Source organism: Diadema antillarum, unplaced genomic scaffold (genome assembly GCF_040938485.1).
Source record: "Diadema antillarum isolate AM-2024a unplaced genomic scaffold, OU_Dant_1.0 scf00000080, whole genome shotgun sequence".
NCBI lineage: Eukaryota > Metazoa > Echinodermata > Echinoidea > Diadematoida > Diadematidae > Diadema > Diadema antillarum.
Window position 1 is genome coordinate 206,829 of NW_027270969.1, and position 18,168 is coordinate 224,996.

An 18,168-nucleotide genomic window follows, 5' to 3' on the forward strand; every position below is an offset into this window, starting at 1 on the left:
ATCAATGAAAAGCAATGTTAATTTGTAATTCTTTCCAATATTTTTTTTTCATTTTACATTAAAGAGACAGAGAAATCGTCAATAATTTGTTTATGCTTTTGTGCTTACTTTGAAAACACATGCTAAAAAAAGTAATGATTAAGAATAGGTTTAGGCTGCACTTTGATACGTTCGCTCTTCCAAAGATTCGTTACTCCGAATGTCCCAAGGTTTGTTATTCCGAAAATGAACCAAAATGCTCGTAGTTGATTCAGGTTTCTCATTAAAAATGTTCTTATTCCGAAAATTTGTTAGTCCGATAATCAAATATTAAGGTTTATTGTTTTTAGGTCCGTTCTTCTAAAAGTGGAATGGGCCTGATATTCGTTTAGGTGAAAACGGTTATCATGAGGTTTTGAAATGTGGAGGATTTGGTTGGTAACTTGTTTCTCCACATTTGGATAAGCGAACCTGATTTTTCATGTTCCAATTAACAAACCTTTCGATTATCTTCGGAGATTCCTATCATTTATCGAATAAAAAACTTCATGATTATACGAACTCTATCAATTTTCGGATTGACAAACTGTATGAATAACGAGCCTCAGAAATGACGCGCTACAAAATGTTTGTTATAACAAACCATATTGTATCATATCGAAGTCACAAACATCCATCCAACTTATATGGACTTATTGTGTCTTGTTATGACGAAACTTCGCAGTATCGAACATATTCTGACTAATATAATAACACAAATTTTCCTCGGAAACAGTGTGTAACACAAGGAGCAAACGCAGAGGGATATCTTCCTAACGTATTCGTTTACCCTCCCCGTGGCAGTTAAACTTCGTATTTCTATAACGGGAAACATTTCCTTTGCTTTTGTATGTTAATTCTTTGTCATATTTAGCTGTGACCATGTTCGTTATAAGTAAATTTTGCATTGTAGACTTTAGATAACAAATTTAGGACCTGAATCTTTACTTCGTGATAACGACATTTTGATAAATATATTCGTTCTCAAGGATGGACTACGTCACTGAGATTACACGTACAATTGTACGTTCATTTACGAGAGATGGACAAATTGTTTTCTTTGATTCCTCAGTATGAGAAGATAAACAAGCTTTTGTAATTGAGAACTGGTAATATCTATTCAGGATTTTGTAAGGAGTTTGTTCTCGACATGAAATTGCTGTTTGTTGTGAGTAGATTGCGTTTCCAACTCAAGAGAGCTGCTGCATGTTCAATATCTTGTTTGTTCCGAACGTCCGTGAATTATATGCGAACTTCCGTGATAAAGACTATGCTATGTTTGTTGGGTTATAGATCAGATACACCTTAAAAAGGTATCTTATTATTTGGGAGTGAGGATTAAAGTAAGGGATAGTGGATTAAGAGGTCAAAATATTGAGTTTCTGTAAAATGCGCGTAAAGTGGAGAAAGTGTTTAGCGGAAGAGCAATATTTCAACAGAAATTACGAATTTGCTTAAATCATCAGTTGTCTACCATTACGTACAGGTTAGGAGTACAAGCTTAATATTCTGCCAACACGTACACATGTCATTGCAAACTATGTTCAATGGTATTCAAATGTATGTGCAGGACAATTATTTCTCACGGACGTTCGCTGCTCTGAACATGGTAAACTTCCGCGGTGAATAAAACTTGTTCCTCTGGGAAAATCCTAGTATAATTGGGTTCATATTAAAGCTTGAGTTATACTCTTTCAGGTAAGATAAATGATTTGGAGAATTTCCTACTTTTTAAATTTTCCCTTGTTTTGGCTCAATTGTACATCGTTCAAAACTCTGACCCATATATATATATGTATATATATATATATATATATATATATATATATATATGTTTACTCCTTGCTACGACACAATAAAAAGACATGGAAAACCAAATCTGCGGTTATGGTGGTTTAATCGTGGAAGCCATAAGTTATATAATCCATACAATCGAATGACAACGTGCTTATCCATAATAACGAGTTCGATCTTGCATATACATTTTGATATAGTGAGAACTTCTTACACCATTCCAAACACGTACAATAGTAATACACTTCACAGCATTATGCATCCCGAGATGAAGGGGGTTTATAGCCTCTGTGACAAGGGCCCTTAATTCATATAGTAAACCAATGTTACTCAACTGGTATATCAAGCGAAAGCAAAGCCACCCGTAAAAGTCCATCTGCCCCGCCGCACCGATAGCGAAATTGGCAGGAAATAAAACCCAAACACCTGTTCTGGTCGCATTAACAAGTGCTTCACGAGGGCACATATACCAACTCCGATCCCTTGCGTCCGCGCCTTGAGGCAGTCACCGACCAGCGCGACTGCCCCAAGACTCGCATATTTACGGAGGGCTTAGATAACAATCCATCCTCGTGGTACTAAGGTCAGCCTGCTTCGCTACTCGCCGGTAAATAGAATTGCATCCAAAAGTATGTTACCAGAACAAAGCCCCCTTTACCTCGAGAGGAATATAATTATGAACGATTCAAACTGTACTTTAAAGCAGATGTTATCCTATAGCGGCTTAATTTTATCAAAATACGGCCGCAAAGTGTGGCAACCCCCAAGCAGGGGCGAAAAACCAGCAAAAAACCCTTCAGCTTTCTCAACCACCATTATTATGAAGGGAAAATGTCGCCGGAAAATTCCCCTGCGGTCCACCTGCGCGGTGCAACCAAGCTACGCTCTTGAGAATGGCCACACTATCCCACTGTTACCTTACAACCCATGCCTCCCTGACATCCATTCAAATATTGTAATCATTAATCGGCACATCCGTTTCCATCAAAACCGAAACGTCCATTACGACGACCGTATGGAAATACGTAGGTGAGCTAGTTTTGCCCCCTATGTACTTTGTTATCAATTATCGAAACACCCATAAGAAATGAAATACCAATCCAAGATTTGCAGGAGGCGGACGGGGAGGAGGTGGGTTTCGAAGTTCAATGTGTAAGACAATGCACGAAATCCAATATTAGGAGCCGCCTCAATTACTTCCTGCTTCCACGACAAACCACCATCGAATGACGCTACCTAAGCAATTTCTTCACCGCGTGCGCTTACCCCCGCAAACGAGAGGGGCAGCAAGAGCAGGGGTCACCTGTTGCGTAATCCCCCCTGCCCTATATCTGCCCGGCAACATCGCTACTGTGTCCTTCAAGAGTAAATTGTTTTAACTTCCTTGCAGTCCGTTAAAACCCATTACTCCTTGCTACGACACAATAAAAAGACATGGAAAACCAAATCTGCGGTTATGGTGGTTTAATCGTGGAAGCCATAAGTTATATAATCCATACAATCGAATGACAACGTGCTTATCCATAATAACGAGTTCGATCTTGCATATACATTTTGATATAGTGAGAACTTCTTACACCATTCCAAACACGTACAATAGTAATACACTTCACAGCATTATGCATCCCGAGATGAAGGGGGTTTATAGCCTCTGTGACAAGGGCCCTTAATTCATATAGTAAACCAATGTTACTCAACTGGTATATCAAGCGAAAGCAAAGCCACCCGTAAAAGTCCATCTGCCCCGCCGCACCGATAGCGAAATTGGCAGGAAATAAAACCCAAACACCTGTTCTGGTCGCATTAACAAGTGCTTCACGAGGGCACATATACCAACTCCGATCCCTTGCGTCCGCGCCTTGAGGCAGTCACCGACCAGCGCGACTGCCCCAAGACTCGCATATTTACGGAGGGCTTAGATAACAATCCATCCTCGTGGTACTAAGGTCAGCCTGCTTCGCTACTCGCCGGTAAATAGAATTGCATCCAAAAGTATGTTACCAGAACAAAGCCCCCTTTACCTCGAGAGGAATATAATTATGAACGATTCAAACTGTACTTTAAAGCAGATGTTATCCTATAGCGGCTTAATTTTATCAAAATACGGCCAAACGGACCCCCAGGGTCCGCCGCCATAGGATAACAGAGTCACCGAGAAGTACGGACATCATTATCTCCAATCATCCAAGGAGCTCAACGGAGCAGCTCCTTTATAATCCCCTAAATTCATACGCAACCAATCAAGACCCTACTAGAGCATGCCCGCTACCCCCAGACTAGCATATAACATATATACAACCTATAATAGTGAAACATGAATGTACACGGCCGAACAATAATCCAGATGGCACAACACTGACGGGCCGCTACTTTACGAGTTTGTATTATATTTCTAATTTATTTACTTACTAATGTATTCATTTATCTACGTGTTTAGTTGTAATCCATGCCAATAGAGTTAACATTATTATATGAGAACGGTTGGCCACAATATTAAACTGTGTCTTGAAGGGCCCAAACAAGGGAATGTATGATACAAGGTAAAACAGTCAAGTATGTAAACCCGAATAACGCGGAAAAGAGGAAGCAGAACCTACAATCCTGCGGGGAACCGGCTTCTGTCGAAAGTCAATGCCATGGCCTGTTTGGGTCCATTTAAGAATACTGCTCCCTGCCGCTAAATACACCTGTGCTCCAGCCCATGGCTGACATTATAATGACGCGAGAATATTGCTTTATTTATTTATTTTTTTGGCTTTTCTGTTTGTTAGTTCGTATGTATCGTGCTTTAATCCATTCGGAACAATGTATAACACAAAGACCAGGCAGTTCGAGATCGGTAGTGGGATGATATCATGGTTGCCTGACAGCGACTACCAAGGAATGATAGGATAAAGTTGCCCCGGGTTGAAACGCACACTATAAAAGTCGATGATTCTGACCTCCTGTGTAAACGCACACTATAAAAGTCGATGGTTCTGACCTCCTGTGTAAACGGAGCCGACCAGGCAGCAACGCGAAGGTGGAGATGCTAATGACCTTATTACTATGCATGTCCGAAGAGCGAGTCCCAGCAGGATAGCCCTAGCCCGCTTCGTCGCTCCCCTGAATCCCCGTCTGCGATCACTCTTACGCCTGTATTGTGATAAGAGAGAAAGAGAGAAAAAGAGACGAGAAGCGCGGTATCCGAAATGGAAATGGGTGGGGGGGGGGGGGGGGGGAGGGTGCCAACTTTGGCATGAAAACAAACTTTGTTGCCCTATCTGTACTTTGACTAATGTAAGACAGCGTTCGGCAACTGTAATGCAACTGTAATGCACTGGCATATTGATAACTCTCCGTTTACAACTCTCAGTATACGATAATAACGATTGGGTAGCCCTTACCACAACTTGAAACATATAATTAAAGCTAAGAGTGAAGAACATTTGGCTTTCAAAAGATTGATAAAAACTTATTTTCGCTTTCAAACCAAAACTTTACTTGGGTTGTAAACCCCGAAACGCTCAATAAGCGCCACAATAATGTGCGCTATTATGAGAAAATCTTATCAATTCGGATGTAGCGTCTAAATGTATTAGACGACCACCGGCCCATGCCTTTAATCCTTGCATCCGGAATGCCTGCCGTGGCAGCTGACGTGGCCGCTCCAATACGGAACGAATGAGAAGAAAATAGTGCGACTGGGAGGCGTACGAACTCCACGCAGCGCTTTAATATGTTATTGAAATCCTTCCTAACTAGGGGGGCCCCGTCATAACGCACGAAGAAAGCTTCGCTACCACGTGGACGCACAGCCACGTAGGCACTAGCGGCTGCTACTGGACATAAGCTCTTGGATTCGTTGCTAGGCAAGATTATATAACAACCGGCACCCCCCTGGTCAGTCTTGGAAGAACGGAGGTGTAGCTCCAAAGCTGCCTTGCCGCTGTGCAGGCGAACGTCAGTCAATCTGAGAGTGGGGGTGTGGTTTCGGGCGCGGACGGTAAATTCCCCAACCCGGAGAAACGCAAAGAAAGCTACTAGGAAAGCAGTTCGAAACAGCAACGCGTCGAATGACGAAGCGCACACGTGTGGGAGAGCCACAAGCATGCGGCTTAATATGGATAAGGTGATCGGGCAGCGCACGTCCCTGGAGATGCGACCACGTTTGCTGCCGTCCAGCATGCGCCTAACGATAAAGCACTGTGTGACGTCACGTAGCCCGCGTGACTGCAAATGAAAGGAGAGCCCCGCGATATAGGTGGCCAACGTGGCAGCTGCGTAACCGTTAAGGGACAGGTAGGCTATAAATTGCACAATCTGCTCGAGCGTGGGGTTAGCGCTGAGGCTGAAATGATAAGCCGATCGAAAAGATTGAAAAGATTCCCATGCCTGTGTATACGTGCTGTGCGTGCTAGCAGCCCGGGATTGGGATAGGAGTCTCTCTCGTTCTAGCACAAGCTCTCCCACAGCTGGCGTGGCAGGGGGGTCTCGTGGGGATCTGCTTGTGGTGCCAACAAACGGAATCTCTCCATCTGAAAACGAGACAAAGAATCAGCTATGTCATTACGGCAACCGGGGACGTAACGTGCTCTGAACCAAATGTTGCGCTCGAGGCAGCACACTACGAAAATTCTGACCAGGACCATAATGCGTGGGCATTTAGAGCTCTGCTTGTTTATGACATGCACTACCGTCTGATTATCTGAGCAAAACAGCACCTTCTGATTAGCAATGCGCTTTCCCCAAACTTGCACTCCGATGACAATGGGAAGAAACTCCAAATATGCGATGGAATGTTTTTCCCGCAGCACCCCGGCGGGCCATCTGCCCTGCGCCCACTCCCCATCGAAGTAGATGCCAAACCCAATGCTACCCGAAGCGTCTGTATAAAAACTGAACGCGCTATTCGAAGTCCATTCGCTTGCCGATCTAATCACGGTGCCATTGAACTGCATTAAGAAGGTGAGCCACGCACGCAAATCCTCTCGGGCGCCGCGGGTCAGTCTAACCTTATGAAATGGTTGCTTTATCCCAATTGTAAGGTCAATTAGTCTCCGCAAGAACGCTCGCCCAGGTGCGACCGCGCGACAGACGAAATTAAGCTTGCCTATTAGCGACTGCAAACGCCGGAGTGTAAGCTTTTGGCAACAGGTGGCTTCCTCTAGATCAGCGCGCAAAGCCACCACCTTCTCTGCTGGGACCTGTACAGTAAGCGAAACAGAGTCGATTGTGAGCCCCAAATACTCGATAACGGTGACAGGACCCGTAGTCTTGTCATTAGCCACTGGCACCCCAAACCGCTCACACATTGCAAGGAAAGAACGCATTAGACTGGCGCATTCACGTCGAGAGCTAGCTGCGAAGAAAAAATCGTCCAAATAATGCAATACGCCATCCGACTCAGCGATATTTCTACAACAATACTCAAGAAAGGTACTGAAACGCTCGAAAATCGCGCACGACGCCGAGCAGCCCATCGGAAGACAACGATCGTAATAATATAGACCATCTATGCGCATGCCCAGTAGCTCAAAATCATCAGGATGCACGGGGATAAGACGAAAGGCAGACTGTATGTCCGCTTTTCCCATGACTGCCCCCTGCCCCAAACGCGTTACGAGGTCAACGGCGTCATCGAAAGTAGAATACCTGACCTGACAATCGCGCGGGTCAATGCAATCATTTACGGATGCACCGCGAGGGGCTGACAGGTGTTGGATCATGCGAAATTCCCCTGGCACCTTCTTTGGCACCATCCCAACTGGGGAGCAGCGAAATCTTGGAAAAGGAGGTGAGACATATGGACCGACTATTCTCCCCAGGCTAACCTCTTTGAACAATTTACGATGTAGAACTTGCGCGTGTGCTGTCGCTGAGACCAGGTTCCGTGACTCGTGAGCGACCCGCTCCCCCGTATAACCCAAACGGAAACCAAAACGAAAGCCCTCAATAATGTTAACTGCAGCTGTCTTATCCGGATAATTGCGCAGAAAGGGGATCACGCGCTCAATGTTAATTGGGGATGGGCCGAGAGTCTTTTTGGGTGCCATTGACAGCGCCCCGCGTGCAGGCTTGAGCTGCGTGGGTAGAGGAGCCGCAATTTGCGCAGACATGTGCGAATCTGCAGATCGCCCGCTTGCAAGAGCCCGCGTTGAATGCGAAGCAGTGATTGGCTCGTCCGCGTGCAAAATCTGCCCCCGCTCTCCTATCTCTCGGGGGTGAGGAAGGTCCCCCGCGACGACCTCGCAGGTATGACGTGGCGGCTCCTGACCCAGCTCCCGCCCGAAAGGGCTGCAACGGAGTATACGAACGAAACGCTGCTCTGGGCTGGGCTGTGGCTACGGTTAGCCACAGCTCCGTGTCAATAGTCGCCCACGAACGGAGCGGCTGTCGCGCTTGCCGCAGCCTGAATTGCACATCATAGGTGCGCCAATTATAGCCTCCGAAGCGCACGATTGATCGAACTGTGTCCATATATTTGAACAACTCGCGCGCTCGATTTCCATGCTTTTCTACATACACCGAAGCGTATGTCAGAAAGGCCGACGTCCACATATCAATATTTGCAATTTGCGGGGTGCGACTCGCGCTCCTGACTTGCAGAGATCCTCCAGCCTGCACGAGGCTGAATGACGCCTCCTCACTCAGGGAACCTACGTCGGATTTGAGGAGGATGCCCAAATCAAGAAACTCCCCCTTCCAAATTTTCTCTTTAACCGACATGGGGACGACGCTCCCCAGCTCATCCCCTACGCACGACAAGGCTTGGGGAAGGGCATCAAAAGTGTCAGGTGGGTCAATCAACTGACCAACCGGACTAAGATCTACCGATTTGCTTGCCACGTGGTGCTCACGCACCACCGCGTCGACCACGGTGGGCCAAGAGGCGTCACCATGCCCACACGCAGACACACTATACTCACCGGATGCTGCAGGCGATCCGCCTTGACCAGCTGCCGGGTCCTCCTCCCCACTCTTGGTTGTCTTTCGACCACGACGACGCGTCGACGAGGGCGGCGCTGGCGGCTCCTTCCCCATCACCTTCTTCATGATCTTACTCCGCGACTTCGGCATAGTGAAAGTCCAGAACCGGCGTTGTGAAATGCAGAACTAAGATGATATTAACTTAGGCCCAAACGTCCCGATGCGAAAATGCAAAGACAGTGCCCCAGAATCGACGATGTAAGTTCACGTATGATATCCAATATTTCAAAGGCAAGAAGGTATACCCCAAAAAGTTCCAAGGGAGGGAAAGTAGCACGAAGATGATAGAAAACTACAAAGTTTCGAAGTTCAATGTGTAAGACAATGCACGAAATCCAATATTAGGAGCCGCCTCAATTACTTCCTGCTTCCACGACAAACCACCATCGAATGACGCTACCTAAGCAATTTCTTCACCGCGTGCGCTTACCCCCGCAAACGAGAGGGGCAGCAAGAGCAGGGGTCACCTGTTGCGTAATCCCCCCTGCCCTATATCTGCCCGGCAACATCGCTACTGTGTCCTTCAAGAGTAAATTGTTTTAACTTCCTTGCAGTCCGTTAAAACCCATTATATATATATATATATATATATATATGTATATATATATATATGTTTATATATATATATATATATATATATATATATATATATATATTTATTTATATATGTATTGCATTTTCCGGTGTGCATTATTAAACACGTGCGTCCTACACAATGCATAATACGTCTAGTGAAAACATGTTTAGCATACAAAAACACAGACACACAAGATGGGAAGGGGACCCCCCCCCCCCCCTCCATCCCCCGAGTGTCGGCCTTTAACATGCGATGTGTTACATCAGTAGCTAAACATTATCACGTACGCATAGTCAAGTGCGATCTGAAAAGTGACAGCTCTTTCCTTTCACATGAATGTACTGTAATTTTTGCACATGCATACGTTCAAGAAAACGTATACACTAACGACATTACCATATGTCTGTTGTGCTATGTTCCACGTTTTCCATGATTTGAAATAATCAATCTTTATCGTCGATGTTTGTCTACATATTATGTCGTTGTAATCCTTCCTGTAATCATTTTCAGAGTATGGTCTTTGGTGTTATAATCATTATCGTTACCATTGCTAAAGCAATATCATGTATAAAGTATGTGTTGGAGTGTTAGGATTCATGAGGAGAAAGGTGTGATCTCAATGACAAAGTCTTCTTAGTGTAAATGCGACTCATCACTTCTGCACTTACTTTCACAGAGAGCGTATTTGAACGGCTCAGACGTACACGGACAAATATATCGACCTTGCATAGGGAAAGCAGGAAGCACTACAACGCAGTTTTGACTTGTGTCGTTGCTCCATCCTGGGCTACCCCAATCAACTGTCACAGAAAGAATTAAGATTTAACATCAAATATCACACTAGAATCACTCCTACAGACAGCACAGAAAGCATGCAAAGAACAAAGAACACAAAATGCACATACACACATCTTTATTTGTCTTAACTACACTACCATGTGTTTTGTACACATTACTTTCTATTCAATAATTCACATAAATGATTTCCAATAATATCTCAGTAAAAAGTGAAAGCCTGTAAACTCACTCATCCTAACCAATACTAAAATGGCATCATTTCAATTTTACGTACATGGGGAATCCAAGAGTTAGGTAAAAGCAAACAAATGGAACAAACAAATAAACAAACGACAACCCCTCCCCCCCCCCCCCCCAAAAAAAAAAAAAAAATCTACAGATTCATTGCATGATTTGCTTAACTGTACCATGCATCTATAATGTGCCCGCGTATATCTTTGTTTACTTTTTTTTTGCTTTTGTTTGGTAGTAGGTCTACACTACGTAGCAGGGGCGTCGATCCTATAGGGATTGGAGAGGGGGAGGGAGCAGTTGCGCCACCACAACCCAATCCAAAGATTAGCAAGATGTGGGAAATTGTCTTTTTGTTTTTGTTTTCATGTAAAAACAAAAATCCAACATATTTTTCATTTCATTTCATTTTCATTTCAATTTATTTTCATATTTCTCACATATATCACAATATAAAATAAATTGATACGAAATCTATACAGAACATAATTCAAAATAGAACTTCACCGGAATGTTCAAAAGTTTGTCTTGGTATACACAAGGTCTGTATACATGCGAGTTAAACTGACTGAGATCATAATGCGAAAAATATGATGGGGCCTGCGTAAAAGCAAGCTTGTATAGAGCCGCAGGTCCCGTGGTAAAATCAGATTAGGGGAAGCATAAGTACAGATATTTTTAGACCATACTATAATTGGGGGATCCGATTAAAACGAACAAGATCAAATCAAATGTTGCTATATAAAATACAGAATAAAACACTGAAAGGTCACATGTTGCAACTATAACCTACTACAAGTAAGGACATTGAGAGAACAACGACTGAGATTGTAAGGATTTAAGTGGGTGTGGAGGTATAGATGATGACGTAACAGCTGGCATAAATACATAAATGGTAGGTGGGCTAAAAGAATTTTGTCGTGAATATAAAATATACACACAAGGACAATGGAGCTCAGGTGTCAAATTCCAGCGGGGTCCTAAACCATGCAGGCCGTGTGACCATGGTAACAGACAGCTGCCACGCGCAAGAATTCCAACAATCGAGTGTAACAATAAAAACTTAGAGAGCGCAACAGGCAGACTGATCGAAGAATAATAATGGACATGGTTAGGATCCCGTCGAACTACTACTAGAAGATAAATAAGATAGACAAGGGAGGAAATACTGAGCAACAAGTACTATACAATATGCATGCCGTAGCTGCTCAAAAGATATTGTTTTAATTTTCGTTTGAATGAGGTTAAAGTGGTGCAGCTTGTAAGTTCCGTAGGGAGTTCATTCCAGTACTTAGGTCCAGTGAACATGATAGTTTTTTTCGCAAAAATTGTTCGGGTACGTGGAAGGTGATACGCATAACGTTGGCGGGTTGGATAATCATGAACTGTATAGTTTCTTGTGAACATTTTGGAAAATGCATCTGGTAATTGGCCAGTTGAGAATTGAAACATAAACAGGCAAACGTTGTAAGAAAATAACTCAGGAATTTTCAAAATTTTATTGCTCATAAAAAGTTCATTCGTATGCGATAAATATCCAGCGTGGTTTACAATTCTATTAGCGCGTTTTTGCACAATAAATAACAAATCGATAAGATTTTTAGAAGCATTTCCCCACGCCAGAATCCCATAATTAAGATAGGGAGATATCAAAGTTGAATATATACTCTGTAGAATATTACATGGAAAATAATAACTAAGTTTGTTTAGAACCCCTGTATTTCTAGCAATAATTCTACTTACATAACCAACATGGGTTCTCCAAGATAAATCACTATCAATGTAAAGACCCCAAAATTTTGTACTGTTGACCTGTGACAAATCAATGTTGTTGATCTTGACAGAAATAGGTAGTACAGGTGGGGAATTACTAAACAAAATATAATGAGTTTTTTCAATGTTTAAGGAAAGTTTGTTTGCAAAAATCCAAGATTGAACAGAAACAAGTTCTTCATTTATTATGTTTATAAGTTCATCAGGATTTGGATGAGAAAAGAACAAATTTGTATCGTCTGCAAAACAAACGAAGGAAAGGATCTTAGATGAGTTCTGAATATCGTTGATATACAAAATAAAAAGAAGTGGACCTAACAGGGAACCCTGAGGAATCCCGCAAGAAATTAACTTGGGTTGGGAATCGTGACCGTGGATACTTACAAATTGTTTTCTATTTGTCAGATAATCAGAAAACCATTCTAGCGCCTTACCCCGAATTCCGTAATGATTCCGTAATGAATTCCGAATTCCGTAATGAATTCCGGAATTCCGAATTCCGTATTTCATCAGAATTGTGCACTAGACTTGTCCCTTTAGTTCCAAAAATGTATGGTTCCCTCTTTCGGGAGGGATTATCTCGTTTCTGTTAACTATTTCCTAGCTTGGTTCAGCTCCATTTATAGAAGTACACCTTATGGATTGATAGTTTTCCCCAAATTCAATCGGAATTGTTTTTAAGATTTATGTTAAATTGAGTTCTGAAAAAGTAATAGCCCTCTCGTATCAAAGACAACAAGCTGCAGATTGCATTTTGCGCCTTGCCGTCAGGCTCTCCGAATTCATCATTATAGCAATTCCTCATTCTACTTCTTCTCCTTCTCTTCCTCCTTCCCTTTACCTCGACCTCACTTTCTACCAATGAGGAGCTTGACGGCAGGCACCAAATGGTTAAATAGCCGTACATGTCATTATTTGTTTTTACTGCATCTAACTTTGGGATAGTAGTCAATGCAACAACAGTTTAGTGTAAACCAAAGTAAGCCCTGTAAATCATGTTCTGCTCTGGAAACGAATGATAGCTTGGTCACAATAACGGTTCATATTTCTTGTGTACTAGTTGTCTTTTTTCCCCTTCTTCTTCTTGTTAAATCACATAGGCATACCCTGCTTTTCTTATTTGATACTATTGATCTCCTGGTCTACCGTCTACCCGTTTTCCGTTTTTATTTTACAAACATTGATTTATCGGGGCTTACAGCTAAACAAGTTTGCGTTCATGTAGGTCCCGTCATACTTCTCTTTGCTCAACCCCATTTCGATTTCGCCCAGTTAACATTACAATTGCTGTGTTAATACCATGTATATTGTTTGCGCATTGTTGACAAGGTAAAAGAACTTGTACTATTATTTCTGATGTAGTATTCATAAATGAGAAGTATGAAAACAAATAAATTAAAATTTCAATTCTATTACATAACACTCGTACAAGTATTCCGAGGGTTAGCATATTCCACGTGTTCAGGCAGTGCATCACACAAAGGAATTTCAAAGTAGTTAAGATTCCAGTGTGTGGAGTGTGAGGTGTTCACGGCTATGAAGGAGTGGGTTTGTAAGGAGTGTTCATCTTTTTCATGTGTGACCGGCAGTGTAACAGGAATGTCGAGCGACGAGCAGCAACCCAGTAAGGAAGGCGTAGAGACCCAACTAACATCTGAGGCCGCGGAGATTAGGCGGCTCTCGGAGATAGTTTCTCGCCTAGCAGAGTCCGGCTCTGTCCAAGGCCAGCAGCATTGCCACGAACCGAACGCCCGGTATCCAATATCTTTTCCAGGCCGGGACCACGAGGCTGACGACGATCTCTTGAGTATCATCGCAGGGACTGATTTTATCTCCCAGTCGGAGGCGCACGCGGGTCAGATGTATGACCCACTAGCCACTCTAGCTTCCAACCCCGGAGGAGGGGTTGATGTTTGGGAGGCAGACGTGAATACGATTTATGAGGAGGCCAACAAGGTATCTCCGCCTGTATATAACGGTTTGGCGGATCGAGTCATCAAGGCGGTAACTCTACCCCCTCAGAAAGACGCTATACAGAAGATACAAGAAAAATACAAGCCTCCGGCCAACGCCGCGGCAGCCTGTGTGCCGCGCGTGGACCACGGGATCTGGAACTCCCTTCCCCCAAGGGCAAGGGCCACTGATGCCCAGTCGCAAAAGTTACAACTCAATATCGTGAAAGCTCTGCTTCCATTTGTGGAAATGTTAGCATATGTCAAAGAAGTCGGGAAAGGCAAAAAGGACATCGAGAAACTACAGCGGCTGGCCGTCGATGGCCTTACGCTAGCCGGCTATGCCAGCTACCAGACGAGTATGAGACGTCGGGAGGACATCTCAAACAACACCTCAATCCAAGGGTGACGAATTACTAAAATCCGATCGAGTTTCAATTCGCGACCTTGCCAGCTTCATTGGTTCAATTATTTCTTCGTTTTTAGCGTTTCCCTACGGGAAAATGCACTTCAGATCCCTCGAATGGGCAAAGACAAAAGCTCTTTACGATTCAAATGACGATTACAGTTCTTCTGTTTCTCTTAATACAATGTTACGTGAGGAAATTGGATGGTGGCTTAGTCAAGCACCGGAGAATTTTACAACCCCCATTCATGAACCCCCGGTCTCAATCACAGTGGCAACAGATGCTAGTAACACAGGTTGGGGAGCCGTTTGTCATAATGACAATTCTTTCTCTCAAGGCGTGTGGCGCCCAGAGCTAAGGTACATGCGTATTAATGCCCTTGAGCTTCTAGCAATAGAGCAAGCATTGCTTTACCATCTGTAGCGAGTTCCGCAATAAACACATCCATATTCAAACAGACAATACCACGTCAGTGGCCTACATTAATAAGATGGGCGGTAATGTACAGAAACTTAATGAGATCGCATTCCGCATTTGGTGTTGGTGTATTGAAAGAATAATTTGGATTTCGGCATCTCATGTTGCCGGTGAAGCAAACAAAGAAGCGGATTTTTTTTTTTCCAGAAGGGACATGAATAAAGAATTAAGTTTGCGTCCAAATGTCTTTTTTCGCGTGGTTGCATCTACCTTTGTAGTCCATGGGCCAGGCCAGGTACCACCTGAGGTGGCAAAACCTTTTTGGTGTCATTTTATTTGTCGGACATAGATATGCTTATCAAGCTATGATAGCAATTCCAAATGAGTAGCCTAGTCATAATAAATGAATTTTAAACCAATTTGGTTTCGTTGTTATATCCCTATACTTCTGAATCGAAACTAACCGCTATACAAAGAAGAGCACTGTCTTCTGTATGTTCACATGTGTTCTGTTGTAGACGCGGTGCGCTTAGTCTTTATTCAAGGCAGCGAAGGGAATATCCAAAGGGTTATGATGTCCACAGCGCTTAGTCTTTATTCAAGACGGCGAAGGGAATAGCCAAAGCTTATGATACAGTGTATATCCTTTTATCTAAAAACAACAACAACAACAACAACAAAAGCAAATTTTTCGTGAATTTTACCGTATTTTTCAATTACTTATCATTTTCCGGTGAAAACGCTACGGTGGAAACGCTAACACCACGCCAATGTCGCTTTATTTCCATCCAACAATAAAAGATAATGCAAAAACAATGTACCGGTACACTACAATACATTATAATGAATAATGCTGTAAATGAACAGGGTGATTTTTGTTTAAAACTGATGTAATTGTTGAGAGGGTAGTATAAAAACAGTATAGATAATCCCTTTATGAGGAACTTTAGATAAACGGTACATTGGTCTAGATAAAGACTAAGAGCACCGCGTGACAGCTGTGGGCATCATAACCCTTTGGATATTCCCTTCGCTGCCTCCAATAAAGACTAAGCGCACCGCGTTTACAACAGAACACTTGTGAATATACAGAATACAGTGCTCTTCTTTGTATAGCGGTTAGTTTCGATTCAGAAGTATAGGGATATAAAAACGAGACCCAATTGGTTAAAAAATCATTTATCATGACTAAGCTACTCATAGCTTGATAAGCATATCTATGCCCGACAAACAAAATGACACCAAAAAGGTTTTGCCACCTCAGGTGGTACCAACAACCCATTTTTCGAGCCTTGGCCCATGGACTATTGACCCCAGACATCCATTTGTTTGCGTCTGGTAATACTAAGCAACTGCGATCGTATGCGTCGTGGAAATATGATCAAAATGCAAAATTTATCGATGCTTTTTCAACCTCATGGAAATGTGTCTAACTCCGTACATTTTCCCCCCGTTTTGCCTCGTTTCTAGAGTCCTGAACAAGCTACAAACGGACAACACACGAATGGAATGGAAAACCCAACCTTGGTTCCCCGCCATTCTTCGCATGACAGTTGCCCCGCCCCTTCTTCTACCGATGGACTGCCTACGCCCCGTTGTTCATCCGATACCAAAAATGAGGCTAGCCGCATGGACTATCTCAGCAGACGCTGGGATGCAGCAAGTTTTTCGAGAGAAGCTTCCCGTCTCCTCGCTCTCTCCTGGCGCAGCGGGACTAGTAAGCAATACGATTCAGCCTGGAAACAGTGGACTAATTGGTGTTATAAACAAAAGACCAATCCACTCGCGCCTACTTTAGCTGACATTGTTAATTTCCTTGACTTCGAACATTCCCAAGGCAAGTCTTACTCTACAATTAATTCTTACAGATCTGCTTTATCATCTGCGATTCCACGAATTAAAGGTCAGCCAATAGGCCAACATCCGATGTTGTTCGATTAATGAAAGGCATTTTCAATCAAAATCGACCCAAACCGAAATACTGTAGCACATGGGACGTTTCTATTGTTCTAAACTATATCGCTGTTTACCAGATGATAAAGATTTGTCCCTGTTACAATTGAGTAAGAAATTAGTGTCTTTCATGGCGCTCGTTTCCGCCCAGAGGTCACAAACTTTGTCTCATCTAGATATTTCTTCATGTACCATTTCTGAAGATCACGTTACTTTTTACATGACAGATTTGTTAAAAACTACTTCAGTTAAGAATACTCTGAAAAGTCAATCGGTCAAGTTTCCGTCATACACTCCGAACAATAAAATGTGTGTGATAAGAACCCTCAATGAGTACATTAAACGTACCGCCCCTCTCCGTGAACATAACAATGAGACTAGGACCCCGTTTACAGTGCGAGGCTCGGCCGCGGCCGAGCCGCGGCCCGGCCCAGCCCCGCTTCAGTGTAAACGCGCAAAAGGCCAAATGCGAGGCCAAAATTGGCCTCGCATTTGACCTCGCTCTGGAGGTGGTCTCGGCCGTTGCCGAGCTGCGGCCGAGCCCGGTCTTTTCTCAGTGTAAACGCAAACTGGGCCAAATGCGCGGCCAATTTTAGTCTGGCTTCCAAACCCTCTGTCTGTACTATTTCGCTAATCAGGATATTAACCCCCTAACGTCGAAAACTAGCATAGTTTAAGGTGGTTTTGTCCTGCAAAGGATGTTTTCCTTCGACAAAGGCCTTTGCCCGAACAGTGACTTCGTCGCCACGGTATTTAGTTGGCAAAGGGTCTGAAAACCAGACAATACCAAATTGCGTTTGTTTACAAGCAGAGCGCCACTACGACGAAATATTGAAAGGTTTGAATTAAAAGCGCGGCCGAGCCCAGCAGTGTAAACGGACAAAATTGCGGGGCTCGGCCGCGGCCGAGCCGCGGCCGATCCCGGCCCCGCACTGTAAACGGGGTCTAGGCTTTTTGTTTCCAGCAGGAGGCCACACACTCGAGTGACCACCTGTACTTTGGCACGTTGGATGAAAGATATCCTAAAATTGTCAGGAATAGATACCTCAGTATTTCAAGCGCATAGTTTTCGAAGCGCATCAGCCTCATCCGCCTATGCTAACGGGGCGACCCTAAAGGATATAATGTCAATCGCTAATTGGTCTCGCGTGACTACATTCAGAGATTTTTATCATAAACCAATTGTTGACGGTTCTTATCATTCGGCTGTCCTTAATTCTACTGCGTAATTCTCGATGATGACGACCGTCTCTAGCGGTCCGACTGTTAAGAGGAGAAG

The 18,168-nt window shown here is 43.5% G+C and overlaps 2 protein-coding genes across 3 annotated transcripts in view; one reads left to right on the forward strand and one right to left on the reverse strand.

The window, feature by feature from the left end:
• LOC139717677 (uncharacterized) overlaps positions 1 to 18,168 on the forward strand; it is a 609,026-nt gene that overhangs the window by 182,289 nt on the left and 408,569 nt on the right. The gene's annotated exons all lie outside the window — the stretch shown is intronic.
• On the reverse strand, positions 5,189 to 9,347 carry LOC139717684 (uncharacterized). Of its 2 annotated transcripts, XM_071629186.1 has the most exons (2): positions 8,721 to 9,347; positions 5,189 to 6,329 (listed from the first exon to the last, which is right to left on the reverse strand). In XM_071629186.1, the coding sequence occupies exons 1-2, from the start codon at positions 8,869 to 8,871 to the stop codon at positions 5,347 to 5,349; spliced, it is 1,134 nt and encodes a 377-aa protein (XP_071485287.1). In that variant the 5' UTR covers positions 8,872 to 9,347; the 3' UTR covers positions 5,189 to 5,346. The 2 variants fall into 2 exon arrangements, with proteins under 2 accessions (XP_071485287.1, XP_071485288.1); XM_071629187.1 differs by lacking the exon at positions 5,189 to 6,329 and having other exon boundaries at positions 7,560 to 9,347.

Excerpts from the sequence above, each read along its gene's own strand:
- LOC139717684 (XM_071629186.1), bottom strand. The coding sequence starts at position 8,871 with ATGCCGAAGTCGCGGAGTAAGATCATGAAGAAGGTGATGGGGAAGGAG. Across the intron at positions 6,330-8,720 it reads CGGATCGCCTGCAGCATCCG|ATGGAGAGATTCCGTTTGTT; the intron begins GTGAGTATAGTG and ends TCTCGTTTTCAG.